General features: G+C 46.9%; 2 protein-coding genes across 4 annotated transcripts in view; both read left to right on the top strand.

Moving 5' to 3' along the window:
• RNF220 (ring finger protein 220) overlaps positions 1-21561 on the top strand; it is a 238153-nt gene extending 216592 nt beyond the window's left edge. For all 3 annotated transcript variants that reach the window (XM_067301107.1, XM_067301108.1, XM_067301109.1), the window contains 3 exons: positions 9342-9450; positions 10746-10820; positions 20858-21561. In XM_067301107.1, the coding sequence (XP_067157208.1) occupies positions 9342-9450; positions 10746-10820; positions 20858-20929 (256 nt within the window). In that variant the 3' untranslated portion in view covers positions 20930-21561. The remainder of the gene's footprint in view (positions 1-9341; positions 9451-10745; positions 10821-20857) is intronic.
• The window catches only part of RPS8 (ribosomal protein S8), a 72682-nt gene continuing 54881 nt past the window's right edge, over positions 6719-24519 (top strand). Inside the window, exon 1 of the mRNA XM_067301110.1 lies at positions 6719-6723. The gene's annotated coding sequence lies outside the window, so the exon portion shown is untranslated. The remainder of the gene's footprint in view (positions 6724-24519) is intronic.

The raw sequence follows: 24519 nt of genomic DNA on the forward strand, positions 1-24519 counted from the left end.
AGAGAGAGGACTTGTCCCTAAAATTAGCCTTTTCTGTTTAACAGTGTCTCCAATGGAGCATTCTAGGTCCTGCTGTGTTCCTTCTGAAAATACTTTGAGGATGTGACTGAACGTTTATTCACGTCTGTTACCTGCATTGTAAGAATTCAGAGACAGGGACTGCTTTTTTTAGTAAGCATTTGTATGGTGCCCAGATGCTCTCAGGAGAAAAGCAACAATTATTTTTAACATAGGCAGTGTTCCGATTTGGATGAGGATGTTCCTTTGAAGAGCAGAAGCTTCTGCGAAGGGGTCATGTTGTGCCCCTTCTGTTGTCAGTTAGCTGCTGCTCTTGCGCATCTGTTTAAGGGCAGACCTGGCTGCGCACACTGTCTGCATACTGGTGTTAATAGAGCTGCTGCTTTCGTTGGCATTTACTGGCTATTATGGCAGGATTCAGTAAGTGTTTGTGCTGTGCCAGCTGCTGTATGACAACAGGAGGATCATAATTATGGCTCTGGGTCGTTTATGCATTTCTTAGACTATAGTTAGTAAATACAAATACAAAGTAATACCAAAAAAACCAGTTTGTGTTACTTCTCAACTATGTCTGGGATAACTGTAGAAGCTGTAATTATTTCTTACACTTGCATGCACCGTTGCAATACTGCTGAGGGGAGCTTAGGGCTGCGCGAAGGCATTCTAAGCCGCATTTAGTTGGGACTTGGGTAAAGATTCCCTGAAGAATTTAATGACAGAAGAATTCATTATGCTTTCATATCTCCTCTGCCTCTACAACACAGAACCCAGCAGTGTCTTTACAGAGCAAAGTAATAGCAAGTAATGTAATAAACATTGTCTAACATGTCAAATACTTTTTGCCCTCACTTCAGCACTGATGCTTGTCCTAACCATACTCACTCTCCACCACTCTGTGCACTTCATCTTCTGCTTCCATTTCTCCATTCACTTCTCCACTTTTCTTCCTCTTTGACACTGTTTGTCCCCCAAAGCTGTCTTTCCCACTCAGTTGCATAAGTGTTCTTGCTTTTTCCCTCAGCCAGCTTATGACCTCGCCTTCCTTTTCATTGTTGGTTTCCTTTTCCAGCTCTGGGACCACAGTTGGTTATACGATATTAATGTGCAGCACACTCTTTAAATGGCCTCATGTTTCTTTTTGAAGGCATGATTACCTTAAATGATGCTAATTCTGATTCTTTCTTTTCCCATTAAAGGAAACAGTAACAGTGTAAAAGTTCTAGGCCAGGCTGCAGGAGTTGTAGGAAATTGTCCTGAGGATGTTATCATGCTGCCCTTGTGTACCTCCAATCAGTGGTCATGCATGGAAGTTCTGGAAAGCATATCACCTATACGGTAAAGCCCTTAAAGGGCTGCAAATGAATCCAAGCGCTGCTGTAGTAGCATAGATATTTCCTGTTTATTTCAGCCGTTTGGATTCAGGCCATGGGAGTAGAAGGCGTGTCACTGTGCACAGAGGCTGGACACAAGACTTAGGCAACTTTGAGGTCCGTTCAGTCCTAGGAATTTGCTATTCCTCTTCTTTATAATTTTATACCCTGATTGTCCAACCAAAGCTACCAATAATTCCAAGCTACCTCCAGGCTGCAATAAGATGATGGGTTACAGCTGCCGTAAGTCTTCCAATAGAGAGCTATACTTGCCTAGCCGTACATGGAGCTTGGTCATAATCCAAACATGTTTACTCATGAATCAAAGCAAGTCTCAGTAGGCTGAAACCTCTAACCTGTGTGCCTTATTGAGGAGAGGAGCTGCATTTTCCATTGCCTCTTGCTGCCTTTTGTGGCCCTGATTTGTATTAAGATAGAAAACGATGCAGGTTCACAGATCTGTTAGGAATACACTTATGGTCACCGGGATGAAGGATGTATTTGAAAGGTGAACTGACATATTAATGCATTAGATGTACAGTTATTTGTATTTAGGAGCATTGTGTAGAGAATTATTTTCTAACTCAACAAATGCGGCTTCAACAAAGCTTTGCTGCAGCAAAATAGTCTTCAAAGCATGGTTTCCTTTATCACCAAAGCTGCTTCAGTAAAGCAATAGGATTGCATTTATTTTCTCTTTGGAGCAGAGGACATAGTCTCTAAATCGAAATCAGAATGACCCATGCATTCTTTCTCCCAGCTTTCATGTAGAACCATAATTGCTCAAATGGCACATTTAAATTTTGGCGCAAGCTCAGACTTTCACTAGCCTCCTTTTTAAATCAGTCCCAGTGGCCAGTGGATACTGTGTAGCCCTACAAATGCATCTAAACATGCTGACTCTGAGGCTCCTTCCATTCTGAATGATCAGCAGTGCCATCTGTCTCTGTTTTGATTGGGGCTGGACACATGTGTCCCAGTGAAACACGGGCCAAAAAAAGAGAGAGAGAGAGAAAGAGCCAGTGCCTGAATTTACTTCCTGCTCTGTAAAGACATTGTTGGGTTCTGTGTTGTAGAGGCGGAGGAGATATGAAAGCATAATGAATTCTTCTGTCATTAAATTCTTCAGGGAATCTTTACCCAAGTCCCAACTAAATGCGGCTTAGAACGTCTTCATGCAGCCGTAAGCTCCCCTCAGTGATATTGTGACGGTGCATGCAAGTGTAAGAGAAATAATTCTTCTATGGGGAGAAAAGAGACAACATTTTTGGTTTGCATCAAGATGAAATTAGTCAGAAGCATCTCTGAATTTGGCAAGCAGATGCCAGTATTAACAAGTTGTGCAAGCAAGTATAAAATAGAGGCGCTCGTGACTCGGAGAGCCTTAGCTTTGCATGTGTGTGCCCTTGCATGCACCCTGCTCCGAATTCACAACTTAGAACACGGAAATTAGAATGTGGAACATTGCATTATTCATAACTTGGCAACCAGAAGCCAGGGCACTTCGCCAAAATAAACTATTCTCTATAATTACAGGTGAAGCAACATTCTTTAATATTTTACAATACAAAAACATACATTAATCAAGAAAGAGTGCTTTTTTTTCCTAGAGGACAATAAATTAGTATCTTTGCCAATTTCCTCAATACATGTGACAATGTTTTACAGGATTATAAGTCAGCCTTTTTAAAGGAGGTTAGTCTAAAAACAAATAAACCTAATAAATGAGATTTTTAGCTAAATAAAGGGGAAGCCAGCTCCTAAACTGTTGATGTCTTGCTGGGAAGTTTGCTTTTAGCACTGGCATTCTCATAGACTAAGGGTCCAAACTTCAGCTGGTGTAATTCAGCATGGCTCCACTGATTACAGCTTTGCTGGGTGTGTTTCTATCGCTAAAGGTCTGGCCTCTTCTGCCTTAGCCAGCTCATCTAGTGAAATAAAACCTCAGTGCATCATGCCAAGCCAGTAGCCTGCACCTTCCGGAGTGGTTCACAGTCAATCTGCCACCAGTGCCTGACACAAGACTTCTTTCAGAGTCTTAACATTCTTAAAATGTTTGAGCTGTGCCTGTTTCCTTTAAAAGCCACCTGTGACTTTTCTTTTCAAAAACTTACTTGTCATTGTAGGTGTTTTGCTTGTTAGTAGCCAACTTTTTTTCAGCTTTATGTTCTTGCACTCCAGTAAGTGCAGAAGGCCTTTGTATCCATGTATCTCCCAGTAACTTCAGCAGTCCTCGCTAGCATCTGCCAAAATGAACTCCCCGTAATATTAGCAATAGCACATGCTGCAGTTAATGCTTGCTAAGTTGATGGCAGGTAGGAGGTGCAGTTGAAATTCTTTCACCAGATTAAAAACAAAAACAGTTCTTATCCCAGGAAATTTAGAGTTTGTTTTAGTCTGTTTGAAACTCGGTGAGGGAGATGTGTTAAAGATAACATGTAAGTGAGATCCCAGACTGCATCATCATGCTGTGCTGTTGCTCAGTGCTAAGTGAACGCCTCTGTTACTTGTTTCACAGCAGCTATGCACAGCATGTTACAGACTAATAAAACATGGTCTCTGCTCTGAAGAAGTTGCCTTCTCATTCGAACGTAAGTTGGCTATGAGAGAGGGTTACAATTAAATGATTATGCACTAACGTTGGGTGTTTTTGCATCATTTTATTGAATATTAAAATTTGTGCTCCACAAAATGAGTTCTAGATAGTAGGCTTTCTTGTCTGCGATATAGTAGCGGTTATGATAATTGTCATCTGTGGCCGTCATTGGATATAGCCAAGAGCAATTTCTTTGCTCCTGGAATCATACTTTGGCCTGACTCTGCCTTCAAGGCATCGACCAGTCTGTTTCTAATATTTATGATATGTAAGCTGCTAGCGACCTGACCTCTGCCCTTAGTGCAGGGAAATGGCTAGTATGTTCTACTGGGATCAGGTTCTCCACCTTGGACAAGGGAAGACAAAGTCTTTGTTTAAAAATAAAGACATCACCCTCAGGTTTGTCAGTGGGCACAGTAAATTTTCTCCTCTGCCATTCTATGTTTACAGGCATATGAAAACAAATAAATGTATGAGGAAGAGAGAGAAAGGTCAGAATATCAAGTGTCAGAAGTGGCCTGTGAAATTTTATTGGTGGTGCATTTAATCAGTGCTAAGCATTTTTTACAAGGTACATACAAACAGTGGAATTGTAAAAAGCTATGGAATGCTATGTAAAGTGTGGCCATTTATGAAGAAGGGAAATTTATATCCAGTTGAAATAAACCAAAGGGGAATATTGCATGGCGAGTCCTCAACAGCTGGGAAGGTCAAGTGAGATCTAGGTGAGGGGAGGGTGGGGTGTTCACAGGGGCTTACTGATCTTTGAGGTGTTTTTCTGCCTCTTCAGCAGCTAATAGTTTACATCTTTCTGTGGTTTTCAAATAGGCAGGGTGTTGAATGCAGTGGGGGGGGGGGTCCTGTATAATGGAGTGAATCCCGGGTGAACAGCTGCTACTGGTATCTCTGGTATGAGCCTCTTACTCTTGGGCCCATTCCAGTCCAGCAGTGTCTTGAGCAGCCCCTTAATATCCAGCTGGGAAGGGTTAACTGAAACCGATCACTTCGGCATCAGCATTTTTTGTTTCCTTTCTGGTCCAGTATTTTGTTGATGATAAAGCACAGACTTAGTCAATTGAGAGATTCCAGAGCTGCAGAATCAGAGATAATTTAATTAACGGAATTGCTTGTGATTGCCCACTGGGAGAGCGGGTAGGAATTGCTCGATTTAATTTGGAGAAACAAAGATCACATGCATGCTAATGTTTGACAAATAGCCAGCGTTTGGGTTAAAGTTTTTTGTGAAGGGGGGCAGCCAATTCCTGGGGGAGATTTCCCAGGAAGTGATAGCTAAGTAATAGCTCTAAGTTACAGATACATCCTTTTTCTCTTACGTAGCATATTTGTGCCCTTTTCCTGGCCTTTTACCTGAACAAAGCAAGGATTTACTCAACAGGAAGGAGGTAAAGGAAGAAAGTTTTGTTCTTATTTTCAGTGTTGACCAAAACCCTGCTATGAACAGCAGAAAAACATGTTGGGCACAAAGACTGGAAACTATCAAGTGCTGTCTCCCCAGTCTCATAGACTTGCTCCCCCGTACCCAGCATCCTCAAGTGTGACTGCCAAGTTGCTGAAGAGTTAACCACAAAGTGTGGAGAGAAATGCAGATCAAAACTTCCTCTGCAAAGGACCCCTGCCTCATATCTCTGCTCTTGTATAAAGGTTCCTGCTCGTGCTCCGCTACTTGTGGTGCAAGTGTAGCTCCACAGTGAGTTTAGCATGGATGTGCCCCTCTTGAGAAGTCTATTGCCAGTGAAGACAGTCCATGTGTCAGCGAAGCTGCTCATACCTGTGTGGTAGGAGAAGCACTAGCAACTGGAGCTTGAGGCATAGCCCTTTGCAGCACTTATGCTCAGTAGATTTCTGCTGAGGCTGATAAATGACATTATCCACACACGTCAAATCAAAGCACTGAGGTGCAAAATTGTAGAATAGTCTTCCCGTATCCAGCATTGGGTCAAGGCAAAGCAGGGAGTAGGGCCCAGGAGTCTAATTCCCTCTTTGCTGTAATTCCCTCTGCCTCCCTTGGCAGGGTAACTGGTAGACAGCCATACCCCTTCCATCGAGACCCTCACTCCACCCTGGCATTACTCACCCTGTAAAAATCCTGCACAACCTACTCCCAACTGTCCATATCCCGGCAAGCACATGTAAGGTGTGCATGCAAGAGGGAAGCCTAACAGAGTTCCCAAGATTGGTGCTGCAGGAAGAGTTGCTCCTAAGCGATGCTTATCTTTAGGATACAAACAGCAGGTTGACGGTAAAATGTCACTAAATGGAATGGCATGTGTCCCAAGTGTGCTGGCCACCACGGGAGCCAGACACATGGGAAGTGACTCTTGTCTTTATTCCATCCCTGGAGGTAGTTCCAGTTTCCTTTATTTACTAATGTTCTCCGTATTTCCCTTGACCTCATTTCCTCTGGCTTTTCGGAAGCAACCATGTAATTATCGCTCACTTTGGGTTGACCCTTGGCCCCCACGTCCCTGGTTTCTGCTGCTCCAGGAGGCTTTCCTGAAGTCTCAAGTGCAGAAAACTCACTTGTGGCCAAGAATGATCTCTTTTGTGAGATAGGAGCTGTATCTTATCCACTATGCTGTGCGTCAGGATTTGTCCTGAGAGTGCACTTGGCAGGGAGGAACATGGAGTTTTAAAGTCTGTCAGAGCTGAGCTTTGATCAGCGCTGGGAGATATTGCAGTGGCTAAAGCTCCCTCTCTTACCAATGCACCCCAGTCTTGTTAATAAATGTATATTTAACAATGTCTGGAGCGTATGAAGTGATAATAACTAAATCAATACCTCCCACATTGATTGTCCAGGATCCCTACAGTGTGACGCACACAGCGGTGCGGTAATTTTCCAGCTAACTAGCACCCTGATCTACAGCCCTCCTATTGATTGGCCATTGTATCAGGCAGACTCTGAGCGTTATTGCTTATACTTCTATTCAGCCTCCTTTTCTGATTCATTCGTTTATTACTGGACAGGTACGATTATCTCAGAGACTTTCCGAAATTGGCCAAATGGGGGTCAGCCATTTAGACTTCTATAAACAAGCCATTTTCTATCTCCTCTAGTTGTTGCATTGGCAAATTTTTCTTTTTCAAGCTTTGACCTTTATTGGGCTAGGCCTGAGATGAAATGGCCTTTGCTTGGATCTGCTCAAGGATTCTACTTTTCCCTTTGCTTACTGAGTCACCTGCCCTTCAAAGGAGGAAGGATACCCCCATAGACAGTAAGAGGAGAGTTCAGCATGGGCTGATTTTCTGCTTGCCACCCACTTTGAGTAGGAGCCATGCTCATTCCCTTTAAAGCTCCAGTGCCCTTATGCATACAGGAAGGAGAAATAGATTCCAGAAAATTAAATTCAACTGCAGCCTCTGTCCAGCCTGAGCTTGCTGATGGGCCAGACTGGAAAGGAAATGATTTTCTCATCCCACAGTTGTCTTTAAGTTATAAATAAATAATCCTGTTTCTCCCTCAGACAAGACTAAAACCTTCACAGATTTTTTTTGGAAAACACTAACAAACCGTTCCCTGCAGGCGAAAACCCGAAACTAGGACATGACAATAATTTATACCAGTGAGTAGGAGCAAGCGGGTGTTTCACAGTGGGGAGTTCTGTCTCCTGTTGAAACTCTTTTATTTTTCTCCAAAGAGTATTTATTCATACCAAGACTTGAATCCACAGTGTCCTTCTTCCCAGGGAGTTCCTACCCACCAGGCTATCATGGGATGCATGTATTTCTTTGTTTCTTCTGCAGTTTTTAAATGGGCCCCATTTCCCAGTAACTGTCATTGTCAATGAATCTCTTTCTGAGGAAGATCTCTCCTGAAGACTCCCTGTCAGGTCTTGTAGGGAGCAGTCTCTGGGCAACCTTGCAGTCAGTGTCTGATCTGTACAAAGCTAGGTGTAAAGTTGTAGGAGCTTTATGCCACTGGTACTTGAACCCATGCATTACTACAACTCTAGTTTCTTCTGTAGTATCATAATCAGGAAGTTCACTCAAGATCTTTTCACGACTAGCTCCATTTCCAGTGTAGTTTATAGCTGCTTGCTTTACTGACAGATCTAGGGTTTTGATCCTGTGTGCTCTGTCTAGTCTGTGGGGTAAAGAGAGAGATGTTCAGGATTGCAGTCAGCCTTGGGAACAGCCAGCAGAATCACCATGTCGGAGATGCTTCAGGTCCCTCCCTGGGTGCTGGTGACAGTGACTGATGAATAAAGGAGCAAGCGTGTGTATGCTGGGGGAGTGCTGGGATTGCAGCTCATTTTATCAGTTGTTGTAGTTCCACTGGACCTATATTTTAGCCACCTGTTGATGGATCATCCTCTAAAGTGGTGCAAGATGTAGGTGCCACTGTGATTTAAGTTGTGATTGATGGAGTTTCTGGTGGTCAGATACTCTTCAGGTTCTTCTGAACTGGAGTCTACATGGATGGGCCTGAAAATCACTGAAGTAAATGAATATTGCTCTCTCTTTTTTTCCCCAAGAGTGAAAGCGTTAATGTCCGTATGATGTTCTGTAAACCTTTCTGGGAATGCTTGGGGGCCCCTCCCTATCTCTACACAGTGTAGAAGTCTGATTTTGCAGCATGCTGGAGCGACACATACTTGTCCGTAATGCTCCCTGCATCTCATTTGCTAAGCATTGCTGTCTGCCCTTGCTTTTAAGTTGGCAAGTTGCTCTTTTCATCAGCTTTGCAGAACCGTGAAAATATACTCACCTGCCCTCAGCACAGTGCCTGGATGACAAAAGAGATAATGCTGCCCATCAAAAATGACCCTAGGAAATGGGAAAGCAGAGATCGTAAAGCTGCTTTTATAGCCGCCCGATTGGTAGTGTCCATTGCTTTTGGTTTCTTCTCCTTTTCAGTATTAGAACCCAACAACATTGTGTTGATCCTGCGTAATGAGCTGCTTTTGTGTTCCACATGGTTCATGGTCAGGAAAGACATCCATTTCTTAAGGGGAAGAGCAACTGCTACTGCCCACAAGAAGTTAGCTCACCAACTTTAGAGCAACACACAGAATTTTGTCCAAAGCATTTGGTCCCAAAGAATCCCTAAAGGGAGATAGAAAAAGAGGCAGAAAACAAAAAAAAAATCAATTTTTTCAGTTTCCATGCGTTGCAGATACTTGCTCTGTATGACGTTGACAACCCCAAAAGTGTTTAGTAGCAGGACTCACAGAATTTGCACTGGGCTTTTCAGGAACTGTTCTTCAGCACAAGTTGGATATTTTAGTTTGAATGCTGCCATTTCCTGTGCAGTACCTACTATGAGACCCTTTTTTCCCTGAACTCTTAACATTCTTGTATGCTCAGTGATGCTGACTCTCCATCATCTTTTGCAGAATTACAGAAGATTCTGCAGTGACAACATTTGAAGCGTTAAAGGCTCGTGTCCGTGAGTTAGAAAGGCAACTTTCCCGTGGGGACCGCTATAAATGTCTCATTTGCATGGTGAGTAGCACTCCAGTTGTGGTCACGAATCAGAAATGTCTTGATACCTTTGCCTTATCTTTGCTGAGGTGGAGAAGCTTTTTTCTTTTGTCGTTTTGGGGTAGGATGGGAGAACTCATCTTTGTCACTGTACACCAAGAAGGGCTGCTCTCTTTCCCCTTGAATGAAGGTGCTAGATCTTTTTAACTGTTGAAATTTCTCTGTACGTTAGGTTGTTCCACTGGCGTTTGTAGCTGCCCATCTGTATTAGAGGCAAGAAAGCCCTGACTTCAGTAGATAGTGTTCCCCTTTCAGCCTAACTGTGAAAAACTCTCAGATATTGCTTGTGTTCTCTTCCTGCATGTGTGAAGTTACATACACGTAGGAGAGCAGAATCTCTGACCAGCAACACACTGGGTGATTCAAGAACAGGAATGTTTGCTGAGTATTTAAAAGTTGCTGGTGTCGTGCTTGCTCTGTGTGGTGGTGATGTGGCCTCCCTAAAGAAGGGCAGCAGCTCCCTCTGATGGTCTGAGCTTGCAAAACTTTTCATCTCCTGTTAGGTTTGTATTCTGCTGATAGTGGAAGAAAATTCTGCTTTGCAAAGGGCTCTCTCTATGCAACTTCAGCTTGATGCATGGTGCCCTCCCTCGGTTCATGACTGGCAGGTATGGGGATGCAGTCCCTGTCTCTGATCCCACAGAAGAGACCACAGCCTGCTGCTGATTTCCAGAGGTTTATTAGCAATGATAGAAAATACTCAGGAGAATGTGTGCCTGCTGAAATAGTGGCAGTGTTCTTGGGATGTAGTTAAGCTGTTCCTGCAGAGCAGATAGCTGTGATAAGGGTTAATCTTACCCTGTTGCTGTTTTTTGTGCAATCTGGTGACCTTTCTGATGGAAATAATGGCAGGTGACCACAGCAACTTCAGATGCTCTTAAGATAACTGAGCTGAGCCAGGTCACCACTTGAGTGGATTATGGGCTTCCAGCAGGAGTTCTTGGAAACCAGAAAAATGGACTGCAGGAGACTTTCTGCCTCTATTACACAAACACTGCTATCTCTGCACAGTTCTTAGATGCAAAGTCAGTGGAAGCTGTTGATGGAAGACAATCTTAATTCTGCTTTGTTTCTCCTTTGCTTCACACCTTATGTGGTAGATCAAGATCAGACCTGGGCTCTCTTGCTATGCAATTAGATTATCTGTAGTGAGTGTCTGATGCCATACTGACAAAGAAGGATGTTGTGATGGGATTGAGAGTGAAAAAACAGTGAATCACTTCTGTGGGAATAACCTATTTGCTTCTTCTCCTCAGGACTCGTACACAATGCCCCTGACTTCCATTCAGTGCTGGCATGTGCACTGTGAAGAATGCTGGCTGCGGACTCTGGTGAGGCACTTGGCTACTTTCTTGTTGACTCATAGACTTTTCCCTCTCTCCAGGGTACTTTATTTTAAATCACCGTGGAGAGAGATGTTTTTTGCTTTATTTTAAACAACCTGCGTGCTGTACGTGCAGGCTTCCAACCTTTGCTGTTTAACACCCCACTCTGGCTTTGACTTCACTGAGCTGTGTTTGAGTTGTTGTGACCAAAGTGCAGTGCTGCTCACTGCGTGCTCCTCTGCCGCTATGGGGACAGCCATTGCTCCTGTCGGAGCTTTGTGCTGGGACAGCCTTGCGTTAACAGTAATTTCCTGTGGGACACCCATGCAGAGGTAAAGCTGTGGGAATGGAGGCCAGTCACAGAGATCTCCTGATCTGTGTAGCTTCGAGGAAACCTAATATTCACCTGAAGCAAAGGGAATTGTGTTCAGGATAAATAATATGGAAGAGAGATTTTATGAATATGAATCTATATTTTTCAGATTATTTGAAATAGCACTGTGCAGCTTTCAAGTGTAGTCCGTGCTGTTTGGAAAACTGGGGATTACCTTGAATATTAAATCAGTGACCCAATTCAGTAGGAAATTGTACATGTATTAGAGGACATCAGGTTAAAATTTAAGATGTTATTAAACAAAGTGTTTTCCTTTCCTTTGTTAAAACTGTGGGCTTTTAAATCAAACTTCCGTTTCAGTCAGGTTGGGGAGTGGAAAATACTCAGCTGTGCTTTCTAGTTCTCTTCTTCGCAAGATGAAACAGTGTTGGGTTGCAAAAAATGTAAGGGAATGCCACTCCTAAAAACTGTTCCTGTAAGGCATTACAAAATCCACTTTATAGAACACGTTGTGCACTTGGAATTACGATTAAGCCGATCGTGCTCCTTTAAATCCTGCCTTTTAAAAGTCTTGTCCAAGAAAAGTTACCGGGAGGATAAAGTGCCTGTGGGCTTGAGTACTAATAGCAACTCAATAACTTGGCTATCCCTTGGGCTACATTTTATAGCTCTTCAGCTACACCCCGTCACTATTTAGATTATACAAGCTTTTGTAAACATTTTAGCAGTGTGTTATAAAAGACATATGTGGCTACATGCGCTCTGCCACCTTTGCTAGGTGAAGAGTAGTCTTATTCTTCAGTGGTGCTGCAAGCAGAGGATAAAATGCTGATTTTCTTCATTTTCTTTATTCTGAAGTCTTTGTCCGTTCCTCATCCCAGCAGCCCTAAGTGATCTTTTAAATGTCACACCTATTTCAAACTGTTCTTAGGCTCAGCAGCAACTTAGTTCAACTTCAGTCAAGCCCCTTTGTGTCATATGCAGTGGTCATTGCTGCTTGTAAGAACGCCTGAAAACCTCACTCCAGGCGCTAAGGCGTTAGCATGGCCCCTTGCAGACGGGGAGCTGCCTCCCCTCCAGGTATCTGTGAGGGAGGTGGAGATTGAGTTGGCTCTGTGCTGTCTACACAGGGCTCTTCTGCCGACCAGGCAGGCGGGATGGGAATAGTCCAGCAAGACATCGTATTAGGACTTGGCACTTGCATAGGGGAAGCAATTAATAAGTGGCTACTCATCTGTTCCCCAGTCCTACCCTCTCCCTGCAGCCCCCAATTTATTAAACCAGGCCTTTTCACAAGGCATGCTTGCACTCTTTCCCGTCTCAAAAAAAATCTCCCAGCCTGTGTTCGCATGTTTCTAATGTAACCATTAAAATGTAGCCCGAAGACAGCAATAAAAACCCTGGAACGCCTTGGTGCTTTTGTGTCTTGATCAAAGTCAATGTGTGTAATCTCGTTAAGACTGCCCTCCTTCCCCCCTCCTTTTTTATGAATTTAATGGCATACAGCAGCTGGGCTCAGTGTTTAATGCTCACCAACCTGCATTGTTCTAATTAAGGTATCTCCTTTTATTTCGGGCACAAAAGAAACTCTTGTTTTTTTAACAAGCGAGGAGCTGTGGGATAGTGTGTGTAATAATCACTCCTGTTACCTTTCCCTGGGTATAAAGCTGGCTCCCCAGTGGGGGTGGGAGGGGGAACGGAGGGAGCCTGCGCATGCAGCACACATGGAAAGACTTGGCTGGGGAAGAGGGGCGACATTTTTCTTCTGTTGTGCAATAAACAATTTGTTGGAGTTAATAGGAGTTGGGGTGGGTGGGTTGTGTTGGGCTTCCGGCCGCTTTTGAACATTCTGGAGATCTGCCATCCCTGCTAGTGAAAAGTCCGGTTTCTCTTGTGTGCCTGTGTTTTATATGCAGAGCCAAGATGTAATATTAAATTAGAGTATGAGTGTGTGTGTGTGAGAGAGAGGGAGCACCGTATATTAAGTAAGGTCATGGAGTTGAAGGCTCAGAGTGCCTGGGAATACTTCCTAAACCTGTGCGGGGTGTTGAAGACGAGATGAAATTCGATGCTGTTGTCTGTCTGCAGAGCAGAGGAGGTGAAATGTTTTTTTAAAGGCTTAAGGTTTAAACATTTTCTAGGATATGGTACTACAGCGACCTGAGTATCTATAATATCCTCTGACTTCCGTGGTGTCTGGGCCATTGACGAGGATTAGATCTTTATAGTGTTTTGGCTTTCTTTCTGAAAATGTAATTTTTCGACTTTTGGCTCTTGATGCCCAGGTCCGAATTATAATGGTTCTGTTTTTAAGGGAGAAGGGGAGATATTTTTAAACCCTGACCCTGCAAATGGCTGCCGGGCTCTCTGGCTTAGACCTCAATGCATCAAACTGACTCCTAGTGCTGGGGGTGAAACATCCACCAGAGCAGGCTCTGTCTCTCTCCCCTCTTGCTGTGTTGGATTAACATGAAGGCAAGGCTGGGTCACAACAGAGTGCAGGTCTGCACAGCAAAAGGAGACCCTAGAGGTGGTTTAAGAGAACAGAGATTGTGGTGCTTGTTGAGTTAGCCAGCACTTCAGCACCAGTAGAAGCTGTTTGGTTAGACAGTCCTCTTCAGGGTGGCCTTGGAGAAAAGGAGGAAACATCCCTTCATCCAGCATCAAGACACTGTGAAGAAGTGGTTTTGTCTCCTTCCACTTGCTCCCCGAGGAGAGCCAGTCTGCCTGAGGGCTCTGGTCCAGTGGCCGCAGGCGTAAGGTGTGCCATGTGTGCTGTATGTGCAGCGAGCAGCTCTGTTCCTTTAGGCACAACAGGAATGGAGACAGTGAGAGGGATACAAGAAGTGTTGCTTAATGCCATGCCAATTCTTGCCTGGGTTCCTAGGAAATGGTATTAGCCGTTTCCAGCTAGGTTTGTCTGCTGTTTTTGCATTGCTGTTTCAAACCAGACTGATGAGTTGGCTCCTATTTGCTGGTTGTCTCTGGCATTCAACACAGTGACATTTTTCATTCATGCATACTATGCCAAGTAGAGACAGAGAGCTAGCGATAGCTTCAAGTTAAACAGCAACTGGGACACAAGCCTTGAGTGACTTTCCTGTGATCCCTTTTGGAAACCTCTGAAAACACATTCAGGTTCTTCAAAGACAGGAGAGGAGATAGCTTTGCAGCAAGGGAGACTTAGATTTGGCAGTCAGAGGTAGGGCTCATTTCCCTGAACTGCGACCGTCTTCAAGGCAGGTGTCTCTGCTAAGCTGGTTGTTGGACTGTAGCCCTGCATTGCTGGGGTGTATGGGATGAATCACCCTCTGGAAGAGGTTTGTCTGTCTGCTCTGTGTCCCTCTCCATTAACTGAGAGAGACCATACAGTTATTTGTGGATGGGATTACTATTTTGCTCCTCCTGGGAAAAATGTTCTAACAGTAAAGATTGTCAATCTGCTGCGGTGCTTTGCTAGGGAGATCATGGAGTCTCTGTCCCTGGAGGTTTGCGAGAACAGGTTGGATGCATATCTGTCGGGGGTAATTCAGGTTGAGGTGGTCTTGCCAGGGGAATGGATTTGATGGCTTCTTGAAGTCCCTCTGGGCTGTGATTCTGTGATCTCCCAAATCCTGGTATCCTTCCTTCCTAAGTAGGTGAAATTAAAAGTGAAGTCAGACTGTTGTTGGCCAGTGGATGGAGCTGTTAGTGGGTGCAGATAGAGGGCGGATTTCTTTTAAGGATGTGCACATTGCTGAGTTTACCCTATGCCAGATCCAGCATTTCCTGTGTGCGTTTGCTGACCCGAGGCTTGTACTTGCCTGTCTTGGGCTTATTTGAAAATGACAACTGCAAAACCAGAAGAAAATGACTTTTAAAAAGCATCATGGAACATGCTTTCAGGGGATCCCTCCATATATACATACTCTCTGCAGTTGACACATTTATATCTTTGGTAGATTATGCTACTATGTTCTTAGCCTTGTAGCTTTTTCTAGGCTGTAATACCTTATCTTCCATGTGGGTTGAAGGGGTATTTTTGTAAGAAGCAGTGCAGACACAGAGCAATCCTTCTGGGTGAATCCTCAGTGCTTGCAGTAGTGTAGGGTCTTCCTGAGTCCGCAGCTGCATGGAGACTTGCTTGATCGATCACAGTGTTCATATCTGCTGTGAGGTTGTCCAGGTTTTTATGAACATATTTCAATTTTGGCCTCCAATAACCTGTGGCAGTGAGTTCCCCTGGTTAAGGAGGCTCTGTGAAAAAGGATGCTCTCCCAATTGCTTTAAACCTGTTACCTGACAGCTAGGGGTAATTGTCAGTAGTGATGAACAGCTGCTTCTCTGGGAATTACCATTTACTGCCGCTTTGTGTGCAGGAATGGGGGCTGCCGTCTTGTTTGAGAGCTGGATCTTGGAGTTCAGTGCCTCACCTGGCAGAAACCAGCTGTTGGTTTGGGTCCCTCCTGTCATCTCTCTGCCTTGGTTTTCCTTCCTATAAAATAGGCAAGCTTTGAGCCCAGCTTGACAATGGTACTTTGTAGGTAAAGTTGCTCTGTGTGTGTTTCTTTTTTCTTCTCTTTGCCTGGTAGCATATTCTGCTTGGAAATTGCCCATTTGTAGGCCCACAGGACAGCAAGAAGTGCCTAAACCCTTCCTTTTGAGTTTTCTTGCTTTAGCCAATTTATAGCAGACATCACACAATTTTTTTTTAAGAGGCAAATTTAAGACAAAATACTCCAATCCTTCCTGGCACCATGTGAGCCCTAATGATTTCTCAACATCTCAGCTCTTGTTAATGTATTTTTCAAACTACTACCCTAAGTGATTAGCCTGTATTGTGGATCAATCACTTGCCAAATTTTAATTAAGAAAGGAGGAGAAAAAATAAACTCCATCCTGGTTCCAGTCCCTTTTCTTTGCTTTGTAACAGCCCCGGAGCTAACTTCTTGCAGCAGAGTTTTATAAACCCCTCAAAACTGAGGTTTATAATGGAAAAGCTGAGGTGGCCTTTACTCTAGCACACGCAGCTATAACACATCAAGGCTTTTCCGTGAAGCTATGATGAAAGGAGCAGAAGGACCTGGAAAAAAAGAAAGAAAGAAAGAAATGGCTGACAGGTGGGACTTATTATTCCACAGCATTTTTATTTCAAGGGAAAAGTTTAGTAACCCCAGCTGGCAGGTGAGCAGTGGGGGAGCAAACGCTTTTTCATTGTGCCTGTGCCAGCATGAGCGTGTGTACATACTTATGTGCCTCTCTACAAGAGAGGAGAGTTTAAATGCTAGTGCCAATAAATGTTGTACACCTACACAGAAAAGTCAGATGTAAGGAACAAGGTTCTAAGCAATTTTAATCTAAAAAGAAAAAATCAGGAGTTAGTTCTGAATTTGACACACATGCTGATGTGTGCAGAGGATGACAGTTTTATTTAAAGAAAGAAAAAGGCTTCCCCAAGGGTCCAAAGTCATTATTTTGGCTTGAACTATTTAATACCAAACATAAATACTAGGGAGACCCGGAGACCTGGGCCTCGGTGCGCCACGTGCAGTCAGCCTGCTTGGCATTCAGACCAGGCTGCTGAACGTCCCTAAAACAGCATTGTCCCCTCCGATGTACCCGAGCTTCATGGCTCAGAACAGGCTGTCCTCCTGCATGCAGGTGAAACAACATCCACCACTGTCGTAAGTGAATCTGCAGTCAGTCATAAATCACAGCAAGGCCCTTCTCTTAGTGGGAACCAGCCACTGGCCTCCCTGGTCCGGGCGCTGTGTGTGCTGTGGCTAGTGTTTGTGTGCTGGTGCAGGCAGCAGTGCTCTGCCCAGTTGCCTGCGGCATAATGATACTGGGAAGGAAAGGCTGAGGGCCAGAACAGCTGAAGTAACCCACTCCTGGAGAGGCACCAGGGTTTATCTCGTGCTTTGGTGGCTGTATGATCTGAATTTCTCAGCTGTTTCTTTGTTCCCTGTGCCAGACTTTCCCAGGACTGTTGCACTTGGATTAGGTTTCAAGTCAAGTAGATTTTGCAGAAAATATCAAAATGTAGCTGGATTCTGCCTTCTGGCATGGTTGAGAGCTCAGCTGAGGCTGCCCATGTGCAGCCTGCAGCCTTAGATGGGCAGGGTGGATCCCCCTAAAGCTATCAGCATGGGGTGCAGAAAGCACATCTCTGGGACTGAGATCCCAAGGCCTGCTTAAAGCTGGAGCATAAATCCACCCATCTTCACTTTCACCACAGTTTGAAGTGTGAGACCTTTTTTGGCCGCAGAGAAAAGGGCAAAGCTGCAGTCAGTTTAATCAGGTTTGTGCCACCATCCTTGTGGGCCGAGTGTGGAGAACTTCTGACAGCGAGGGCCTGTGCAGCATGTGGAGATACCTGGGCAGGGTGGCTTCCCAGAGAACCTGTCCTTCTGAGGTTCCCCACATTGAGCTGTCTGGTCTGTGTTAGCAAGTTTACCCTGGAGAAAAGGAGCGCACACATCTGTTTACAGCTGTCTCAGGCCACCTCCAAATCCCAGAATGGGGTTCAAGTTGCAAGCCAGTGAGATGGCAGCAAGTTGAGGTTTGCTTTTGGCAAAACTGAACTAAGGGGAGAAGTTCAGTGCTCCTCCCCACCCATCTACAGCCAAACATCTCCACTAACTTCAGCAGGGTTAAAGGAAAGTAACTGCTGAAGTGCTTTTCAGCATTGCACGGGAGCGCTGAGGGATAGAGAGGGATATGGTTTTAAGTGGCAGCAAGCACTTTCTTTCATACTTCTCTGCTAGACTGAGGGCAGGCTGAGGCATCTGATGTGCTAGGAGACTGGTGCTGCAGAAGGTTCCTCTCTCCAGTGTGTTGTCCAGAGAGGCAGAAGCTCTAAGTACTCGGGTGAACACTTTGCTGCCACTGGCCAACAAGCTGTACCTGTTGTGGGAAGGAGAGCATGGACACAGATGCCTGGAGCTAGTCACATCTGGAACGCCTTAAAGTCCCTGTGCACGCTTACTTCTGCTTGTCAGGGCACACAGGAAAGCCCAAATGGGGCCGCTGCCAACTGCTGCCCCTTTGACAGCATGCTGTGAGTGAATTTCTCAGCACCTCCATGCCACTTCCCCTGAGACCCTGCAGCTACAAAGATGATGCCAAGAGGCCAGCCAGATGCAACAGGCGCCTCTGAAGACCAGGAAACTGCAAAACAGTGCAGGCCTGAGCAGGAACTCAATTGAAACATGATGTTTCACCACATTTGCATCCAAATAAGTGAGTCTCCTTGGCAGTGCTGCCAAATAGTCCAACCCACAGTGGCTCTAAATGTGGCAGAAGGGACAGATCTTTACATTTTTCACTCCTACTTAAAGGAGTTACTGTAAGAAGCTTGCTTTTTAGAAGGACGTGCAGGGTAAGAGCTTGCTCTTTTCTGAGGCTGGAGATCCAAAGTTTGGTCTTGAGCATAAATGAAGAGGCACGTTATAGACAGGCTCTTTTAGAGTGCAGCACAGTCATTCTTTGGTTTCATCAGGGCTTTGAGGTGCTTCTTGCAGTTCTGGTTTGTGCTTGCATTTCCCAGAATCCAGCATGCCTGTGTCCATGCTGTGAAGACCAGTGCATGGGGCTTTTCAGTGCATTGCACAGGCACAGTGAGATAGTCTCTGCCCCAAAATGCTTAAAGCCTAAATAGACACAATTGTTAGAGCGGGGATAAGATGCATCCCATAGAGCCAGAAAGACGTGCCCACAGTCACCAGTGCCAGAGCTAGACACAACATCCAGACCACCAGTGGTCTGTCCCATTGCCAGTCTGTACCTCGTACCCTGAGAGTGATGTGTCCAAGATGTCTTGGGCATCCATTTATGCATTTCATTCACCTCTAGGCCAACAGGGCTTTGTGTGTGGCTGTTTTAGATCTCAAATACAAGTGCCTGTGGTTCCCACGTGCATCAGGGCAGTTGCTCAGCCACCAGCAGCAGAGGGAATCAGCGTGACTGGAACCTGATTGCTCAGAAATGCAAAGCTCAGGAAACAGCAAGTGTCTGCCAGGAGGAACTTGCATCGGGATTTGGGGCTTGTCTGTGTGGGCTTTTCAGTGACACTCAAGACTGCAGAGCAAACTTGACTTGGACCTCTTCGGAGCTGCATCCCTGCATATAGGATACATACCTGCACTAATGTAAATTGTCTGTACCTGGGACTCTCTCCTCCAGTTTCTCTTTAGTGCTCAGGGTCTGGGGAGCTTCAGGGAGAGAAAGCCCAAGTTCTCCCTGTGTGGGCATCGTCACAGAGCAGAGTGGACCCTCATGGTTTTGTAAGCAGCAGTGCTAGCTCCCCTGCTAGGGGTTTCCCTAAGCTGTGGGTGGCACTACTCAGAGCAGTGTGGCAAGACATGATCCTGCCCTGCTGCTCAGTCCACGTCCTGTAACATGCTGTGGTCACTGCTGCAAATGCTGAAACAAGCCCCATTAGGGGAGAGCAGCAGCAACACTGAACTGAGCTGCTTCAGTTCTGTCTGCAAGCCCCATGCAAGCTGGCAGGCTCTCACATGGCACGTTGCTCCTGTGTGCTGAGCACTGGGCATTAGCTGCTGGAAAGACCTGTCTCACAGCCGTGAGCAAAACTCAGGGCGCGCAGACAGTGCCTGCGCTCAGTTCTGTGCAGCAGCAGGTTGTGCTGAGGTGGCGGTTGGTGTTGAAAGCCAGGGCATCCCAATTTCCTGTGCCGCTGGTGCTGTGGACAGGAGGCTGCCTCGCAGCAGAGCCATCTTTCTGTCATTTTTCCCATCAGCTGTCTGTCACATCTGCCAATCTAATGATGACCGGCTTAGGCTGACCCTGATTCTGAGGCTTATTAGCACCCTCTTGCTGTCAGGCTCGGTGACAGATGGCACATCAGCCATTGTTTTATTTCATGTAGTGTTCATGTCGGCCTCCCGTTACCTCGCCTGGGCTCAGGGTTTGCTGGTTTCAGTTCACCTTGGCGGAACAGGCAGACCTGTCTCCGCAGCAGGTCTGTGAGCTGGGGCAGCACCGGCGGGCTGGGATGGGACAGGACATGGATTTCCTTCCTGCCAGGAGCCCCAGGGCTTTCACAGGACGGCTGAGGCAGTCCCTCGGCATGCTTCCCTGAACGGGATAGTCCCCCCCGGCCACACAGGCCTTCTCTGATCATGTGCCAGCTCTTGGTGTTCGTCCAGCCACACCATGAGCCTGTTCGGTCACCCCAGCTGGAAACTATGCTGGGTTCATTTTCTGCCTGTTCAGTGACCCAAACTGGCTCATTGAGGGGTGCCGATGAGCAAGGGGAGCAGAAAGGAGCTGATCTGCCTGGCAGCTGGCGATCACAGCTCAGCAGGATGAGGCTGATCTATCTACAGAGACTCCTCTCCACAGAGGTGCTGAGCTCGGTGAAGGGTCTCGGTCCTGAGCCTCAGCTCTCAGCTGGGAGCCTGCCCGGCCTCCTCATGCCAGGGCCCGGTGATGGGGACTCTCCGCTGTTACTGGACTGGAATGAGGAGCTCAGGGGCTGAGAAGAAACGAGTCTGGGCTTGGCTGCCCCTTCTCAGAGCCCAGGCTGCTGTTGGGAGGGCATTGCCCTGCCGCCCGCAGAGGCCTGTGTGGAGGGGAAGGGGTTGGCCTTGCTTTCCTGCTCCTGTGCTGCCCTTGCAGGGATCCCAGGCTGAGGGTGGGTCCGTGTGGGTTGCCCTTCTTTGCTGTGCGTTGTTCTTACGCTGTTCATCTCATCTGCTGCTTGCAGGGTGCCAAGAAGCTCTGTCCCCAGTGTAACACCATCACGTCTCCTGGAGACCTTCGGCGCATCTACTTGTGAAGGACCCAGCGGGAGGGCGGGACCCGGCTACTCAACTCAGCTCATCACACCATGGGGGAAAAGAACGACAGCAACAAAAAAAAGACGTTTTAAAATTAAAAAAAAAAAAAAAAAGACCCAGAGACTCCAGATGTGGACTTGAGGATACAGGAGCAGTGGGGAGCCTCGGCTCCCAGGTCCCGCGTGTTGAGACCTCCTTCAGCATCTGCAGCGGGCAAAACCAAACCCTTCGTTGTGAAGCCCCCTTTTTTAAACCAGTGTTCCCCATCGACCCATTCCCTGGAGATGGCTTTGCATTGTGGATGGCTCATGAGCCCTCCTTTGGACTGTGTTGTTGACCACTCTGACCCCAGGAGACTGGGGAAGGGACCCTTGACAGAAAGATGTTAAATAACCTGTAACTTGTGTTCTTTGTTCAGTTTTTTGTTTATTTTTTTTTGTTGTTGTTTTGGTTTTTGGTTTGGTTTGGTTTTGTTTTTTTGTGGTGTTCTAGTGATAAAAAAAAAAAGGTTTAAAGAAAAAAACCACACCCAGGCAGAAATGAAGCACATGTAATATAGATTATATATGTTTACAATGTTGTGTATAAATGGGATAGACTCAAACATTACATACTAATAAGTTTCCCTTTCTTTTTTTTGGGTTGTATTTTTTTTAAAGAAGAAAAAAAATGAGCAGAGAACATTAAACCCATATTTTTCTTGGTTCAGCAAAGTTTTGGCATTAAAGTCATTAGTTTAAAAAAGTATATATATACATATATATAATATAAATGGTTTAATGTTCTGTGGTGTATATTTCCTCATTCAGATATGAAGTTAACAGCTTTTAGTAATGGCTGTAGCATTGCCCATAACTTACAGAACTTATGGGGAGTAGAGGAGGTGGATTTTTGTCATTAGTTGTAGCTAATGGGGCTATTTATAATAGAATCGTTATCCCCGGAAAGACACGGCTTTTAACTCCTCGCCGGGGGACGGGGCAGGGGGAGGAGGTCTGGCTTGGCCTCTTTTGCCTTTTCCAGGTGGGGAAGGAGCAAACGGCAAGGAGCCGGAAGGAAACAGCCTGGCCAAGTGCTGCCCTCTCCCCCGGCTGGGACTCCCTGCTCGAAGCTGTGACTAACCCGCTTGTGTCTCCTCTAAGGCCGCGGCCGCGCAGCCCGTCCTTCCCCCGGCCGAGCGGCAGCCAGCCCCTGCCTCGCTTCGCTCTCCTCCTGCTGGACTTTGCTGGCCGGGGCCGAGCTGCCCCCCTGGCTGCGGATGCGCTGCCGAGGCAGAGCGGCCGGAGCCCCTTCCCGTGGGAAGCGAAGGGCACCGTGTCACTTGTGGGACAGCACGGGGCAGCCCTGCAGAAGGTTTTCCCGGCCTGTTGCCTTCGTCATGCTGGCTGCACCGTGCTGCAGCGCTCCCGGCACAGAGACGCTCGGACATCGCACAAGCCTTGCGGGGCTGGCCCTTCCCGCGCCAGGTTCCTGTAGCTGCCCGCTCTCCCGGCGCCTGCCTTTTAACATAAGAGCCGAAAAGAGGTTTTGGCACTCGGGCAAAGAGCCGAGCCAGCCCCTTCTCCTCTTCCCCACAGCATCCCACCTTGGGCCCGCGCGGGCCAGAGCTTGCCAGGCAGAGCGAGCGGGCTGTGGCAAGCAGGGACACTTCCAGCCTGAGCCGCAGGTTCCTACGTCCCTAGCTTTGTCCGCAGCAGTCCCACGTGCTTGTCCGTATCCCCCGTATCCTCAGCCTTAACCAAAGCTGCCATCTGGCCTGTTTTTTTTTTATTTTCAGGACCTAAGACACAGAGATGTTGACTGTTTCCTGAGGGGAACATACACCCTGTGTGCAGGTGCCCTGGCCACGCGGTTCTGTGCACAGCCCTGCCCCGGCGCCGGGGGCTCCGTTGGGCACCTGCTGTGCCAGGCAGCCTCCGGGCGGTCACAGGGTGCCAGCTCCCCGAAGCAGGAAGACGGGAATGGGGAAATGCATCTCCCCTTGCCCCCACAGGGTCATTTGAAGCAGATCCCCCGCTAGGAGCACAGTGCGGCAGGGCAAGGGGCATTTTAAGATGGTTTGGAGACTGCAGTGCGTATTCTTTCCTGGATTTCCTGGTGCGAAGCATCAGCCAGCACAGGCCAGTTAAGGGAGGAGATTTGAGCTGAGCTCCCAGCTCCGCCGTGCTGGGGTGTTTCAGGAGGAGGACAGCTTGGGAGGCAGGATGTCTCATGTGCCATTCCTATTCCTCTGCCATGTGCCTGATGCTTTTTCCAGAGAGCAGCTGTTTTCCTCAGTGTCCCCCTGAGTGATTTCAGAAGGATCCCACTGCACCCGGAAAAAAAAAACCAAGGAGGGAGCTATATTTTATCATCATCTTGGCAAAAGTCTGCAATGCTTAACTGATGGTTTCCCGGGTCTCCAAGCTCTTAGCAGTGTGGCGGTTGCAGCCTTCCCTGCTCGGGGGCACCCAGGAGCCCGGGACCTTCCTGCAAAGCTCCCAGGAACCGGAGGATGCCAAGCCACGGCAGGAGGGTCCAGCCTGCCCTGGTGAGTCTGTGAGCAGAGGAAAAGGCTGCAACCAGCCGTGCTCTCGCTGCCGGTTAATCCTCAGGCCAGGAGCACTTATGCAGGGGAAAGGCAGGCACGCGAAACTGGGGTCTGGGTTTTTGAAGTGGAATAAGTTTGTGGTGAGGCACGGCAGGGCTGTGAGTGCAACCCAAGCAGGGCTGTGGTGCTTCGAGTACTGGAGCTGGGGTCTCGGAAATGCATTTGGAGAGGGTGCCATGGGCCGTTTTGAAAGGCAGCTGGAAAGGGGGAGAAGGCAGGTCCCCTGGCCCCAGCCCTTCTTTGGAAATAGGCCCCAGGAGCCAGGATTTCTGGCCTATGTTGTGGACCAGCCGTGTGCTCTATGTACGTATGTGTAAAACCATATGTAACTAGTCATTGTTTCTTTGTTTTTGTTTTTTGGGTTTTTTTTTTAATTGTAAAGCCATCCCCTGTTTTCAAGGGGGAGGCTGGGGGGGAGGCTGGGGAGAGAGGCGTCTCATTGCTGGCTGCCGCAAGAGCCAGCTGCATTTTGGAACAGGCACCAGCTGCTTCCCCTCTTCTGTAATGAGTTTAAACCATTGAAAAAAAAATGAAATCAGAGTTACCTATCTTTGCCCAAAGAATCCCAGTTGCACAAAGCGATATTCCGGTGTGTCAATGATTGTGTGTCAGTGTATATTATACAAAGAGGTACTTGTCACTCCCGTTTGTAAACTACATTTGACATTAATTAAACAAGTATAAATCTTCTTGGGCCCTCCTGCCTTCTCTGTGTTTCCCTTTGCAGGCGCGTGGCATCCGAGCAGCTCCTCTTCCTCCGTGCCTGGAAGCGCAGGTGGTGCCAGGAAGAGCTCTGCGGCCCCCGTGCAGGGGAGCCCTACGGCGGGACGGGGGGAAAGACGGCGCTTTCCCCGGGGGCTGCTTCTCACTGCGTCATGTCGTCACCTCGATGGCAGGGCTGGCGGCCTGGGGACCCATCTCCGCCCGGGCTGGCCGCGGGCCCCCAGGCATTGCAGAGCGGGGAGAGAGGAAAGAAAACCACCTGGGAGCCACAACAGG

Source organism: Apteryx mantelli, chromosome 8, assembly GCF_036417845.1.
Source record: "Apteryx mantelli isolate bAptMan1 chromosome 8, bAptMan1.hap1, whole genome shotgun sequence".
Classification (NCBI taxonomy): Eukaryota; Metazoa; Chordata; class Aves; order Apterygiformes; family Apterygidae; genus Apteryx; species Apteryx mantelli.